The sequence below is a fragment of the Pseudonaja textilis genome, chromosome 2 (genome assembly GCF_049901715.1).
Source record: "Pseudonaja textilis isolate UNSWEBS1 chromosome 2, rPseTex1.2, whole genome shotgun sequence".
Lineage (NCBI taxonomy): Eukaryota > Metazoa > Chordata > Lepidosauria > Squamata > Elapidae > Pseudonaja > Pseudonaja textilis.
The window spans coordinates 100,244,075-100,257,981 of NC_141991.1; the positions used below are offsets into that span (position 1 = coordinate 100,244,075).

The 13,907-nt window shown below is 39.1% G+C and overlaps 1 protein-coding gene across 4 annotated transcripts in view; it reads right to left on the reverse strand.

Annotated features, from left to right (window-relative positions):
• MYH10 (myosin heavy chain 10) overlaps nucleotides 1-13,907 on the reverse strand; it is a 77,991-nt gene that overhangs the window by 56,256 nt on the left and 7,828 nt on the right. For all 4 annotated transcript variants that reach the window (XM_087924716.1, XM_087924715.1, XM_087924717.1 and 1 more), the window contains exon 4: nucleotides 7,362-7,389. In XM_087924716.1, coding sequence (XP_087780842.1) covers nucleotides 7,362-7,389 — 28 coding nt within the window. The remainder of the gene's footprint in view (nucleotides 1-7,361; nucleotides 7,390-13,907) is intronic.

The window sequence follows — 13,907 nt, forward strand, 5'->3', positions numbered from 1 at the left end:
ATATTTCAGTGCTTTAAAATCTTTACTATCTATTCTCATGCTAATCCCTTTAAATAGTTTACAATGGTACATGTCTACTGACTTCTTTAAATAGTTACTATAAAATAATCACTTTCTCAAATCTATTCATTCAGCCAGTGAAATATTGTAATCCCATTTTCAGATCTAAATTTGCAAATCCTGCATAGTATAATCTATGGAGTTGAATATATTAATAATGTAAAGCACGCATATTTCTATCCAATGTTATTTTTCTACTTGTTCTGTTAGATATTTTGGCCAAAGATGGGAAGATAAAACTTACCAAACTCTATTCAGGAGTGCTCAGATTTATACAATCTATTTCAATATATCTTACACAACATTCTTTTTGATTTAAGACAGTTAGGAAAAGGACTAAAACGCAGTTGCACATTTTATTTAGATTTTTCTATTTTTTATATAAACATAATCTCCAGCATTTTACATACTGAAAAACAATCTAAAACTTTACAAAGCTGCTGTCACACAATGCACATGAAATTAAACTGAATCAATAAAAGGTATGACTATATAAAAAAGCTATCCCAAATATTTTACATTCTTAAATATTAGCCTGAGCAAACAAAAAATATTTTTAAGAACTCAATATCAGTCTAATTTTAAAATTGGGGCCTTGAAACCCTTCCTAATTAAATACAGTGAAATAATTTTCCCTGTGGTTATTTTTGGAATCTACCTAACATTTAATGTCACATATGTAGTAATTTGAAACAGGTTAAAAAAACAGATTCAAAACAAACAGCATAAATGTTCTTGACTCCATCAATCTGACTCTAGAAATAGAAGCCAAGATAAATAAAAGAGTTTACATATTCTCATAAACGAGTATATAAGGCTCAGCTTTCAAGTTTTTGGAGAGTATGATTTTTAAAAAAATTGTATCAAGAACAGAATTTTGGATGATATAGAAAAGTTTAATATTGATACATTTTTTTCTGAAGCAAGAGGAAATCTCAATTTGCCCGTATGATGTCTGTTCTGCCAAAAACATTCTCATATTTCAACACTTCTTTCAACCTGCACTTATCAATTTGTTTCTTAGTAAAGAAAAAAAACCCCTCATGTATTCAATTTTAATAGTGTTCACTTATCCAGAGAATAAAATTCTAAACATCCATCTCCTTCAAAGAGTCAATTGCTAGTCCCTTTACTACAGAAAGTCAGTTTAAAAGAGAGAAGCTATTCACCTCTTCAATATCTTCACTATCAAATATTAACACTTGTCCTAAAACATTATTTTGAATGTAAATGTTATTCTGGATATAAATATTGGTGATTGATATATTTCTATATCTTACGATACACACACAAAACTTTCTAGTTTCTCAAAGGATTATTTTTCATTATAATTCTGTTTTAGTGTACATTCATTTTGCAAAATAAACACACATACAAAACACACACAGAGAAATACAAGGTTATGTATGTCTTATAACATTTAGGTAATTTAAAGAGTTTTTTTAGATACAGAGTAACTGACAACATCCAAGGCATATTAGTAATTTTTTTACAACGTGGAGCCATTTAGATAATTGAGTCTAATTTCCCAGGTCAGCTTAAGCTTTAAAACATTTAATGAAGAGATTTCTGCTTATGTGTCCTTTAGCAGTCAAGGTATTTATGTCTTTATGCCCTAACTTCACTGTAATTGGAATTGGCCTTCCTGCAAACTAAGTTTATCATTGTGCCCTACTCTCTGGAATGCCAGAACACTGGCCTTTATGTGAGTCCTGAAAAGTGTTATTGTAGTCACGCTTCTCCTTATCTCTTCTCAAGACTAAATATGGCCACTTCCTTCAATCTCTCCTCATAAGATTCTAGTCTCCTTATCATGCTCATCACCCTGTTTCTAGTTTCTCTAAACCTTTCTTAAATTTTATGTCCAAAACTGAACATATTACTTAAGATGGGTTTGACCAAACCTGAATACAGTGGAATTATTCCCATGATTTTAAAGTTATATTTTTGTTGATAAAGCCTAAAACTACACTTGCTTTTTAAGAGATCTTATCACATAGCTAATTCATATTCACCTTCTGATCAACTATAACTCCAAGATTCCTTGCAACAACCAATACAGATACCTTCCATCCTAAAATGAGATTTCAATTCTTTATCTAAGTGAAGGACTTTCCACTTCTTCTCTTAAACTGCAATATATTCTTTTTAGGTACTTCTCTTGACTATTAAGGTCATTTTGAATTCTACTTCTAGCTTCTAGAGTGTTTACTGTATCTACTACCCAAGCCAGTACTATGTCAGCTGCAAATCTGTAAACTTTTCCTCCAGCTCCTTATCTGTGTCATTAATAAAATGTTCAGGAGCACTGAGCTTAGATTCAAGCTTAATATTCCACCATTCAAGCATGTGTGAATCTAACATAGATTTCATTCAAGCTATACATAACTAGCTTGCTAAGCAAAATGTCATGAGACATTTTGTCAAATATTTTGCTGAAGGCAATGAATATTATCTCCACAGCCCCCACAACCTACTAAGGAAGATAACTTTTTTAAAAAGTGAAGCAAATGTAGGTGATTCATTGCATGCAAACGTAGGCGATTCATTGCATGCAAACGTAGGCAGAGCTCTAATTTGAAAGATCAGTTCTATACACATAAAAGGTGGCTGGATAGCTAAATATGAAATTAATTTCTCCATATAACCTTATTAGTGTCTGATGACTATATGCAAGGTTCCAAGAAAATTAGTATGTGATGAAAGTAACAAGTCTCTCTATATCATTTTATGATTAATCTAGATTTTCACATTTCACACTACTGAATAGATTTAACATGCACTGGAAATTTACAGTTATTCCGACAATTAATTATACATAGAAACAACAGTATTTTTAAAGTTGGAAAAATCTGTCAAATTTGGAAAAATAATAACCTGAAAACACCATTTCCAAATTAATTTTGCACCTCAATTAGAAATTGATTTTGGAATATATTTGCAACCCGTTTTATTTATTCATAAATGTAAATTGAGGAACTTCTCATTAAAATATTAAACTAATTTGTCACACATCCCTATTTTTCTCTAGAACTTTATTATCTGTTTTATTATTAACTAAACTGTCAACCAATCTTTAACTGAAAAATTGCAAGACAAAGAGAAGATAGCAATGATATAAAACAATTGAAAACAGCTTGCCTGAAAAAGCACAGATGTCAGTTGACTTTAATGTGCTGTTTTGTAATTATTAATTTTTTATTATAAATTGTCTTTCTGCTAGACAACGTTGGAGGTTTGAAAATGGGCTGGAGATAAAGCAAACATGGAATAGAGAAGTATGATTTATAGAATCTGATTGTTCTACTATTAATTCTTTTTTGCTGCTATTATTAGTGAAAATAAATATGGGCATTAAAAGTATAACGGAACACTATAGTTCACCAGAATGGGCATTGGTAGAAGTTACCGTGAACGCCCTTTCTATCTATGCTGTGAGAGAGCCCAGGATGGGGTGACTCCTTCCTATGACGTCATAGCTGAGTCTGTACTAAAATATAAAAGCCAGCCCCCGGGAGAGACCCCAGCTTTGGCAAAGATATTGGGAAAATGAAAGGTGTCTCTGAAAGCCCAAAATAAATACAGAAATAAGTCTTACCCTCTCCGGATGAATCAAGGGAGGGGCTGGGCTCTCTCGCAGCATAGATAGAAAGGGAGTTCACGGTAACTTCTACCAACGCCCATTCTCCTCCATGCTGCATCGAGAGCCCAGGATGGGACATACCAAAGCTTGCATGTCCACGGGCGGGTCCTCGTCTGGCTCATCACACTGACTGTGGAACCACTCGTTGAAGCACCTGTCTGCCGAAGGCTGCAGTCGCCAAGGCGAAAGCATCCAGATGGTAGTGTCTAATGAAAGGAGACAGGGATGTCCACGTGGCCGCACGACAAATCTCCTCCAAGGATGCTTGGGTCGCCCAGGCAGCAGAAGTGGCCGCACTTCTGGTAGAGTGCGCCGTCAGATCACGGGGAACTGGAAGGGCCGCAACTTTGTAGGACTGCTCAATGCAAGACCTGACCCACCTGCTAATAGTAGAAGAGGCCTTGTGCCCCAAGTGAGAAGGGAAAAAGGAAACAAACATGGCTTCCGACTTCCTAAAGGAGGAAGTGCGCTTAATGTATATTCTAAGAGCCCTTCTTATGTCTAGCGTGTGCCACTGCCGCTCTAAGTCATGGTGCGGGAGAGGACAGAAGTCAGGCAAAACAATGTCCTGGGACCTGTGAAACCAGGTGTTAGCCTTCGGAATAAATGAGGGATCCAGACGAAGAACAACCCTATCATCGTGAAAGGAACAAAGGTCCTGTCTGATGGAAAGAGCAGCAAGCTCGGAAACCCTCCTGGCAGAAGTGATGGCAACAAGGAACACTACCTTCAGCGTCAGGAAACGGAGAGACACTGTTCTAAGGGGTTCAAAGGGGGGCTTTGTAAGGGCATTAAGGACCAAATGAAGGTCCCAGGAAGGATACCTGTGAACCACCAGAGGATGCAGGTTGGAAGCCCCTTTCAAAAACCTCCTGACTGAAGTGTGATGGGATAAGGAAGGAAGCGAACCCCATGAAAGGACCGAGAGGGCCGCAACCTGCCTGCGAAAGGTGTTAGGGGCCAAACCTTTCTCCAGTCCATGCTGAAGAAAGCTAAGAACTCTGCCAACTGGGCTGAAGCAGGAGAAAGACCTTCCCTGAGGCACCATCGGGGAAAAGCCTTCCAGGTGGCAATCATAGATGCGCCTTGTAGAAGGTTTGCGAGAAGCCAGGATAGTGAGGATGACCCTTTCTGGAAGATCAGCCTCCTCCAGCCACATGGTCAGCTTGAACCACTGGGGCTCTGGGTCGAGCAGGGCCCCCTGCTGAAGGGAGATTAGATGGGCAGGGATCCTCCAAGGAGAAGCTACCAATAGGTTGACCGCAAACCAGGGCCTCCTTGGCCAATAGGGTTCCAGGAGGAGGAGCTCCGCACGTTCCTCCAACATCTTCCGAATTACTGCCGGAATGATGGGAAGCAGGGGAAAGGCGTAGAGGAGACCCTTGGGCCATCTGCACCGAAGAGCATTGCTCCCCTCTGCTCCCTGGCAAGGAAACCTGGTGAAGAATCTGGTGACTTGGGTGTTTTGAGGAGTGGGGAAAAGATCCACCTCCGGTGTTCCGAATCTGAGGGAAAGATCCCTGAATAGAGACGGAGGAATGGACCATTCTGCCTGGTCGACTAGGCTCCTGCTGAGCCAGTCGGCCTGGGAGTTGTCGACCCAAGAGATGTGGTCTGCCGAGATCAACAGGTGTTTCTCTGCCCATAACCCCAACTGTAGAGCCTCTCCCATGAGGGCTTTGGACCTCATCCCCCCTTGCCGGTTGACCTTTCCGGCCATGTTGTCCATAAGGACTAGAACATGAGAGCCAGTCACTGGTTGCCTGAAATGTTTGAGAGCCAGAAAAATGGCACTGAGCTCTAGCCAATTTATGGGAAGGGTCTGCTCTGACCTGGACCAAACGCCCTGAGCTATCTGGCCCTGCATATGGGAACCCCAACCCAGGAGGCTGGCATCGGTGGTTATCACTAGCCTGTCTGGGTCCCTGAACAGGAGTCCCCTCCAGATAGATGGGGAATGCCACCAATTGAGAGATCTCCGGATTTGTGGCGGGAGTAGGACCTTGATGGATGAGTGGCTGGTTCCTGCTCATTGGTAGGGAAGCAGGAACCATGGGAGGGCTCAGGAGTGGAGCCGAGCCCACGGGACAATGCCAATACAGGAAACCATCTTCCCCTGATAGGGTGCGTTGCCTACGTCTTTTTCTCCTATTGGGCTTAAGAGACTGTTCCACTGGGGGGGAAAGCTCTGCCAGAGACTTATCTTGCTCCATTTGTAAAATAAAGGCTCTTGCGTTGGAAAGAAGCTGTTTAGAAATTTTTCTATTAAGCCCCTTTGGGTATAAATGGCCCCTGGGCATACAAAATGGCCGCTCACCTCGTGGTGGAAAGCTTGAATCCAAGATGGTTGCTGACTACAGGAAAACAGGCTCCAAGATTGAAGAATCGCTCCTTAGGCTATACAGAGCCCCGAGTGAAGTCAGCAAGGGAAAAACACAGCAACCAGCTACACGATCAGCTGGCTTGAGCTCTTATCAGTTTGCCGATCATGTTTATGATCCCTCCAAACTGCAGGTGTGGGGGAGGTCTGCAGACGCTGCCCAGCTTGCCTGCACAGAGCTCTGTAAAGCTGCTCCCAACGTTGCAGGAGAGCGAGTCCTGCTCTCCTGAAAGATCAGCTTCCCAGATCCCTGGGAGCTGCTTGAAGAGAGGAAAAAAGTACTGAAGATCGCTGGTAATTGCTATCTAACAGAATGCTTTCAGAGACACAGTTACTGACTGAAAGGAGCTGAGTCAAAAGCTGGGGTCTCTCCCGGGGGCTGGCTTTTATATCTTAGTACAGACTCAGCTAAATGACGTCATAGGAAAGAGTCAACCCATCCTGGGCTCTCGATGCAGCATGGAGGAGAACAAGATTATTAATGTCTGAAAAGCTATTATATGCAAAAGAAGGTAATTCCAAGTGTTACTCATAACTCTGTATCCAAATACCTCTTTGCAATCTGATATATAATCAAGACGACAAGGGTGTCTAAAAGATAATGAACTAATATCAGTGGTTCACTAATTAAGAAAAGGTAAGCAGTTTTTATTTAGGTTAAGCAACCAACTAGATGAATTATGACCTTGAACTGAAAACGATGTAAATCTTAATTTAGGCTTGAACATACTTGAAAACTGCATTTAATTCTATCTACACACTGTTCTGAAAAATGTCTTACATTATGATTTACAAATTTCTACATTTCTCCAGTACAATTAAATATCACAAGCAGCCAGGGCCAGGAAAGCAATAGACACTACAACATCACAATTTAAAATTCTGTTAAGTGGAATCATATAAGTATTGTAATGGGTTAAAGAACAATTGCATATTTATTATAATACTAGACTTAGCCTTAAAAATCAGACTCCCACTTAAAAGAGGAATAAAGCTTTAAAAGTTCTTATTCTAGAACAGCTGAGAGGAAGAGAGTAAAATATTCTGGGAATGAAAAATAGTCTCTACATGTTTCAAGTGATTCTTTGTAAGGGATGAATGTGTCAAACAGGTTTAAATATTTGATTGCGATAATCTGTTCCCAAGACATTTCCTTTATGAACATCAAAATTAAAAAAAATATTTTTCAGAAGCAATATTCCAACTAGTTGAAAAGCTAGTAATAGCCCTTGTCACATGCAATAATTTTAAAAAACTGCACAAATTATATTTACTTACGTGCAAAGAATTGATTGGTCCTCACGATCTGTACAAAAAAAAAAAAGATTTATAGTTCTGCATGTCAGCTACAGAGAAACCAAAATGTCACTCTTTCCATATACTATCTCCTTAAGGTGTCACTTTTTCCAAAGTATCTATTAAGGTTTAAAAAAATCTTCATCTTTAAATAAAACAAGGACACACACATATTGAACTTGTGTTTTCAGATCAAGCTTTTTAAAAATTGAGCTTCATATTTTCCTAGTAGAAAGATACTGAATAAATCTTGTGGGGTTTAATCTAGTTTTCTCTATCTATTCTATTCTATTCTTCTCCAATCATTCAAATGAAATTAATGTCTAGGAACCGAAATATACACTATAAGCTCTACTATAAAATGTTTTGCCTGAAGATTAAGAGCATTTAAAACCATGTGTCTTGGTTTGTTAGTAACTTTTTATCAACAAGAATGAATTAATTAGAGAATGCAAGTGACCAATTGTCTTAATTCGTACACTTTTGCATTTAGCATATGTTGCACAGAAAAAACAAAACAACAGTAAAGCAGTAAGAAATGGGTTTACAGTTCTGCTCACAGAATAACTGCCCTAGGTGAGCTCCATTCTTTTGAATTTTGCAGCTACTTTACCATCTCCTATCCCATATTCCCCTACTACAGGATCCAGTTGGAAAAGGATTATTTCCTCCTCTCCTTCACTGATGTAAAACACACACACAAACAGGACCATGCAATAGTCCTACTAAATTGAGTCAAAATTCACAGACATAAGAGGAAAAAAAGGATTTATACCTAACTGCCTAGATCAAGTCTTCAAGGAATTAGGATTTTCCCATTGCTCACGTGATGACTATTAACACACTTCTTTTAGCTATGATAAAGCACATCCATATTGCTTACATGTAGCCACTTCTGATAGGATTTTCATATTCACAGTCTTCCAAAATGTTTTTTGAAAATAAGGAATTTTTTTATGGATATCAAACAACTGCTTTGGAAATAGTGGGCTAGTTAAATAAACCCAATTCTCTTCTTGTGTCCTACCGCAAAAGAAAGTTCAAGACATTCTACATACATCTAAAGCAGTGCCCCTCAACCTTTTTGGGCACTAGTTACCAGTCCTGTGGAGAGAGGTTTTTCCGTGGAACGGTGGGGCTTGATTTTGTATACTGCCTGCATCCCGTGGATGTAGCCTTGTTTATATGGACCAGGTTTTTAAATGCCGCGGACTGGTGCTGATCCATGGACCAGAGGTTGGGGACCCCTGATCTAAAGTGCTATAAAGAGAGATACTTGAACTCCCTTTTTAAACGTTTCTTTTTTTTTTTTAAGATGTAACAGACAGCATATTGTGCATCTGCTAAAGTTGATAAAAAGCTAGCATTTTGGGGTTTCATAGTTTCTTCTCTTTTAGAACAGAAAGTTGCAACATTCTAGAACAGGGGGGTCCCCAACCCAACAGCCTCAACTCAGTACTGGGCTGCAGCCCATTTGAAACTGGGGCCATAGAACTGGTAGTCAAGTGTGTACATGCAGCTCCTCTTGCGTGATAGGCAGGCGAGTGTGCCCACTGTTTGTGCAAATTGAGCTGCACACGTGCTTGCCTACCATTCATGTGAAACCATCCTCTTTTCCCCCACCAGTCTGCACAGCTGGAAAGGTTGGGGGAACGCTACTCTAGAATATATTACAATGTGCAGAATCGCTGTTAAACCTGTGATCAGACTTCTACGTATCACTAAAAAGTGCTTAATTGGGGCATTATAGCATAGCAGTTACAATGTTTCATTTTGACTTGGATTTAATGCAAGATAACTTTCTATTCAGCAAAGGATGGCCTGATTTTTGGCTATAACGCAAGGCTTAGATTTTTGCCTCCCGTTGAACTCCAGCTTTCCTCTTTTGCCTTCTATAGAAAAAGGTTTTTAATCTCTTGGCTACAATTGGACTGGGGGGGGGGTTTAAAAAAACATAATAGAAACTAAAGTGAATTTTTTAAAAAGCGAAGAGAAATATTGCAATTGTGACTTAAAAATCTCTTTCCTTTCAATAAAAGAGCTCCAGCCACTCAAGAGTTCACAGGGGGCCATCAGGGTATCAGGAAAGAAGAGCTCCTCTGAAAATGCAAATCTGTCCATCCATCTTCTGCTAAAAGTAGAAGGTTCTGCCCACACTACAAGCCCTACAAAAGCCTGCATTGTTAACTGTAGTGGCAGCTCCGCTGAGTGGGCTGTTACAGGAAGGGAGGTGCTTGACAAAGGCTCAGCAAACTGACATACTCCCTGACATATCGGTTGATCCTGTAGACAGTGTAACTCTTTCTCTAAATCACCTCACTTATGAACAGGTGTAATAGCCCTCCAATCTTTCAAAGAATACTCAAGGTAGTTTCTTAGTTTCCTACACTCATCTAACAAGATCTCCTGCATTCAGAATCCAACATACAACCCACCTTATATATTCCTTTTCCTCAACTAGAACGGGTGGGGTAGGGGAAAGTCTGTAAACAAGGAGGAGCTGCCTGCCTAAGGAGAGAACATTGAAAAACTATGTTTACTTTCATTGAAATGGGCAACTGCAAGGAGAAAGCCACCGAACTGAAACCATGTATGACAGAGAAGGAGCCAATAAAAATCAAGTGTAGTTTTATATGGATGTGAGGAAGGTAAAAACTTAGTGGAAAACAATGCCAAGTTCCTTACAGAAATCTTAATGCCTTGTCTTTGTACTCTATATCTGCTATACATTTCCATGCAACTTGGCAAAATCGAACTGTTCTTTCAAGGGGAGCTGTGCCATGTGTCTCTCTCAGAGAAAATCAGGATTTTATAGGACCACAGAAGCAGGGGATTTACAGAACAAAGCAATGCATCTCTAAACTGCTTGAAAGGAAGACGTCGATCAAAAATGCAGAGTTGTTATACACAAATTCTGGACACAAGAACAAATCAAGCCAATTGTCCTGCTGACAGGAAAAACAACAATGCAGCATAGAATTAGTCTAGGACTGCACAACATATGTGAGACCCACCAAATAGCCATGCGCAGCCCACCAGTTTTTTTTGAAAATTCAACAAATTATAGGATCTGCCACTGCCTTTTTACAGCCACCTTTGCCTTGAAAAGTCATGCTGCCAAGAGCCTTCAACACCTCCACATCTTACCAACACTGCCAGCTATATCACTGCTGCCAAGCCAATAGTTACTAAATAGCTGGTTGGCATGCCAGCTATTCCTTTGAGGCCTGTAATTATTTTTAATGTAGTAATGTGGCCTTTCCCCGCTAACATTTGTGCTGGATTGCCTTAGTCTTTTTTTATTCCCCCGTTCAATTTCAGGTGATAAGACAGCAGCAAATAATTATGAATATGTGTTAAATGGAGCATGAACAGAGTCCTAATCTAATCTCTGGTGACTAAACCCCTGTGATGAAAAATGTGATCAAGAGAGAATTTTGCACTGTCCAGAGCAGATGATAGCTCCTTGCATGGAATAAAATGAGGCCTCTGACTGACCTGGTCTGTAACCAACAAAATGGCCATGTAACCTTACACATCTGAAAGAGACGTGTAATAAAATCCAGGGAAACTGTGTCTCATAGTCCAGAGGGAGAGGGGAGTAGTTACAGAAAATCAGCAGCAACAGCTTTGAACTAGCCACAGATATCTTCTGCCACCCTTGACCGCCGTGACTCCCTGAAGAAAAGGTCCAGCTTTTTGAACACCTCCCTATGACTTGTACTTGATATTCATGGCAGAATTGCAATACATCCTTCTTGGAAAGAAGAGGAAGAAATAAGTCACCACTGCAAAACAGCTGTCCTTCAGTCACAAAAGAAAAGAAGTTGTATATGATACTTCCCTGAGGTCATCCATCTGATTTCATTTTAATGCTGTTGTGCATACAGGTAAATGACAATAAGAATCTGCATACAGGTAAAGAACAATAAATGACAATAAAGATTATCTTGTTTTATCTTATTGTAGGTAAATCCAGTTAACAGATTTACTGCCAGGCTCCCTGACAAAATTATCAGATGTCAAGTTCAGGGTAGAGGGGGAATAGACTAGGAATGTCAAATTAGGGCTTGCACAATAAAGCATCTGGAAGTTTATTTTCTGTGCTAGGAACATAGGTGATATAAAAACTGAATTGGGAGAAAAACTTATGTCCCACCTCATCTGATATTAACTATAGGTCAGTGCTTCATGCAGATGCTCCAAATTCTTGCGTCTGTCCACCCTCTCCAAGAAATGTCATTATTGAAATGCTTTATTTTTATGTATTTAACTAATGCATATAGTTCCTTTTTCTTACTCAAGGAACTCTGGATGGTGAATAGAAATAAAATATAATCAAACTATACAACTCCAGTTTTTTAAAAATTGCATTGAGGCCCTCAAACGTTTTATTATCAACATATCAAATAAAATGGGGCCTTGGTCTGACCTATAATTCAAATGTGAACTCTTGCCTCCAGTGAAATCATACCAGAAACTGTACAGATTAAAGCATTTGAAATATAGAATGAAAAGCAAAAGAAGACTCATAAAAATCTAGACAAAACATCTAAAGGCTTTGAATCATTGTAGCTGTATGGTATACGTATGCATCGTGAAGCACTTAAGATATAGTTTTAGCTTTTAAAAGCTTGATGACAGTGGGGATGCATCTGCTTTCTTTGGAATGAAAAAAGCTCCTAATTATCTTGACACTATTTTTGGTTTTGGTAGAAATTATTTTAATTTGTTTCCGCCAAATTCCAAAGGCGTCAAAATTCACACCAAGACATTTGAAAACAGAAGCTTGCTGAAATTTATTGTCTCCAATTTGCTATTCACATTTATAAAATTCTGGTAAGGCTTGAAGACTTCTCCTGAGGCCCATCTATATCAGCAAAAGCATACAGCAGTACTGGCAAATGCCTGTCATTATGCTTAGGAGGAATTCCTTTGCGGTTAAGGCAGCTACAGTGCATTCACATGATTAAAGCAGGGATAGAATGCCATCCTGTTTCTCTCCTTTATGGACTGGAATGTCTGCAGCAAGGTAGCCAGCTCTATTGTATTTCTAACTTGTATGAGTGAATTTTCATATCACCTCCTAATTAGGAAGAACAGCCACAGATCAACAGATGTGTGGAACAGCTTGCATCAGAGTCTGTCCCTTGGAATAGAATCAGATGTAGATTTTAAGCCAATGAAAGCAGTTTTTTCCTGCATGTGCAGCTCTGTATTAGCAACTGTTAGATGGCAGTGATCAATTGTAGATCTGAGGTCTTTAAATCCTGCTGATCAGCCAAGTCTCTTGATTCATCTAGCAATTTGTAAGAAATAGGCATATAATTAACTAGGTACATTTAATAGGCTAACTGGCTGATAGCGTGAAGAGTCTGTGCTGTTGCTGTTTCTTGGGATGGATAGTTAAAATCTGGATCCAGTCAATTGGCACCTGGAGTGCATTTCCCTTCAGTAACTCTGATAATATCAGATCACAACTGCAGGTTTTTCCATCTTTCAGTTTGTTAATTTAAGAATCTCTAAGTGGGAGAGTGATGGCCAGGTAGGGATGCTATACCATGCTAACCTTCTAGTGCAGGTGATCATGTGATCAAAATTCAGATGCTTGGCAATTGGTTCATATTTATAAACGTTGCTGTGCCCCAGGGTCACGTGATCACTTTTTGCAACTTTCTGACAAGCAAAATCAATGGGGAAGCCAGATTCACTTAACAAGCAGGTTACTAACTTATCGACTGTGGTGATTCATTTAGCAACTGAGACAAGACTTAACAAATGTCTCAGTTAACTACAGAAATACTGGGCTCAATCATGGTCATAAATCAAAGACTGTCTGTTCATAGTAAAAGAAACAAAAAAAGTTTCCACTAGTTCTCTCTGTGGAGCACCTGTCCTTCTTAAAGGCACTTCTCCTCCAGTTATAAAAGAGCCTTAAGTCACACTGTAACAATTGTAACTTTTGTCAGATGGTTTTTTTCCACTGCACTTCAGTTCATCAGTGTCCCATAAAACAAAAGATTCTACAAATGGCCAGAAATGTTGGCTTCTCAATCAGAGGAAAAGTATATACTCAAATGAAATGAAGTTTTCAAGTGCAGCACACATTAGAGCACATCTTCTTTAAACACTGGGTGCAGCTGTTTAACATTATGGAAAGATGGTTTGTATGCATTCCTATAAGGAGTTAAGCTGGTGAAAAGAGGGTTTACTTTCCTTAATAAAGTATGCTACATCATTGACTGTCCAGGTGCTTTGTAATATTACAAAGAGACAATTTGCCAGTTCTTTCCTACATATTTAGGAAGCTTCTCTAGTTCCAATCCATATTAATATTTAACTGAATCTTTCAGACAGGTTCATTTACTCCCATAGCAGTCAAAATCCCATCAGTTGAAGTGAATGATAGATAGTCTGGTAATTTGACCGACTAACTGTTGCAACTTACTCTCCTCAAAGGACTGTTCTGGTATAAAAAGCTAAAGAAACATAAAGAGAATAGCTGAAGGATTAAAAGAAAAATAGCAC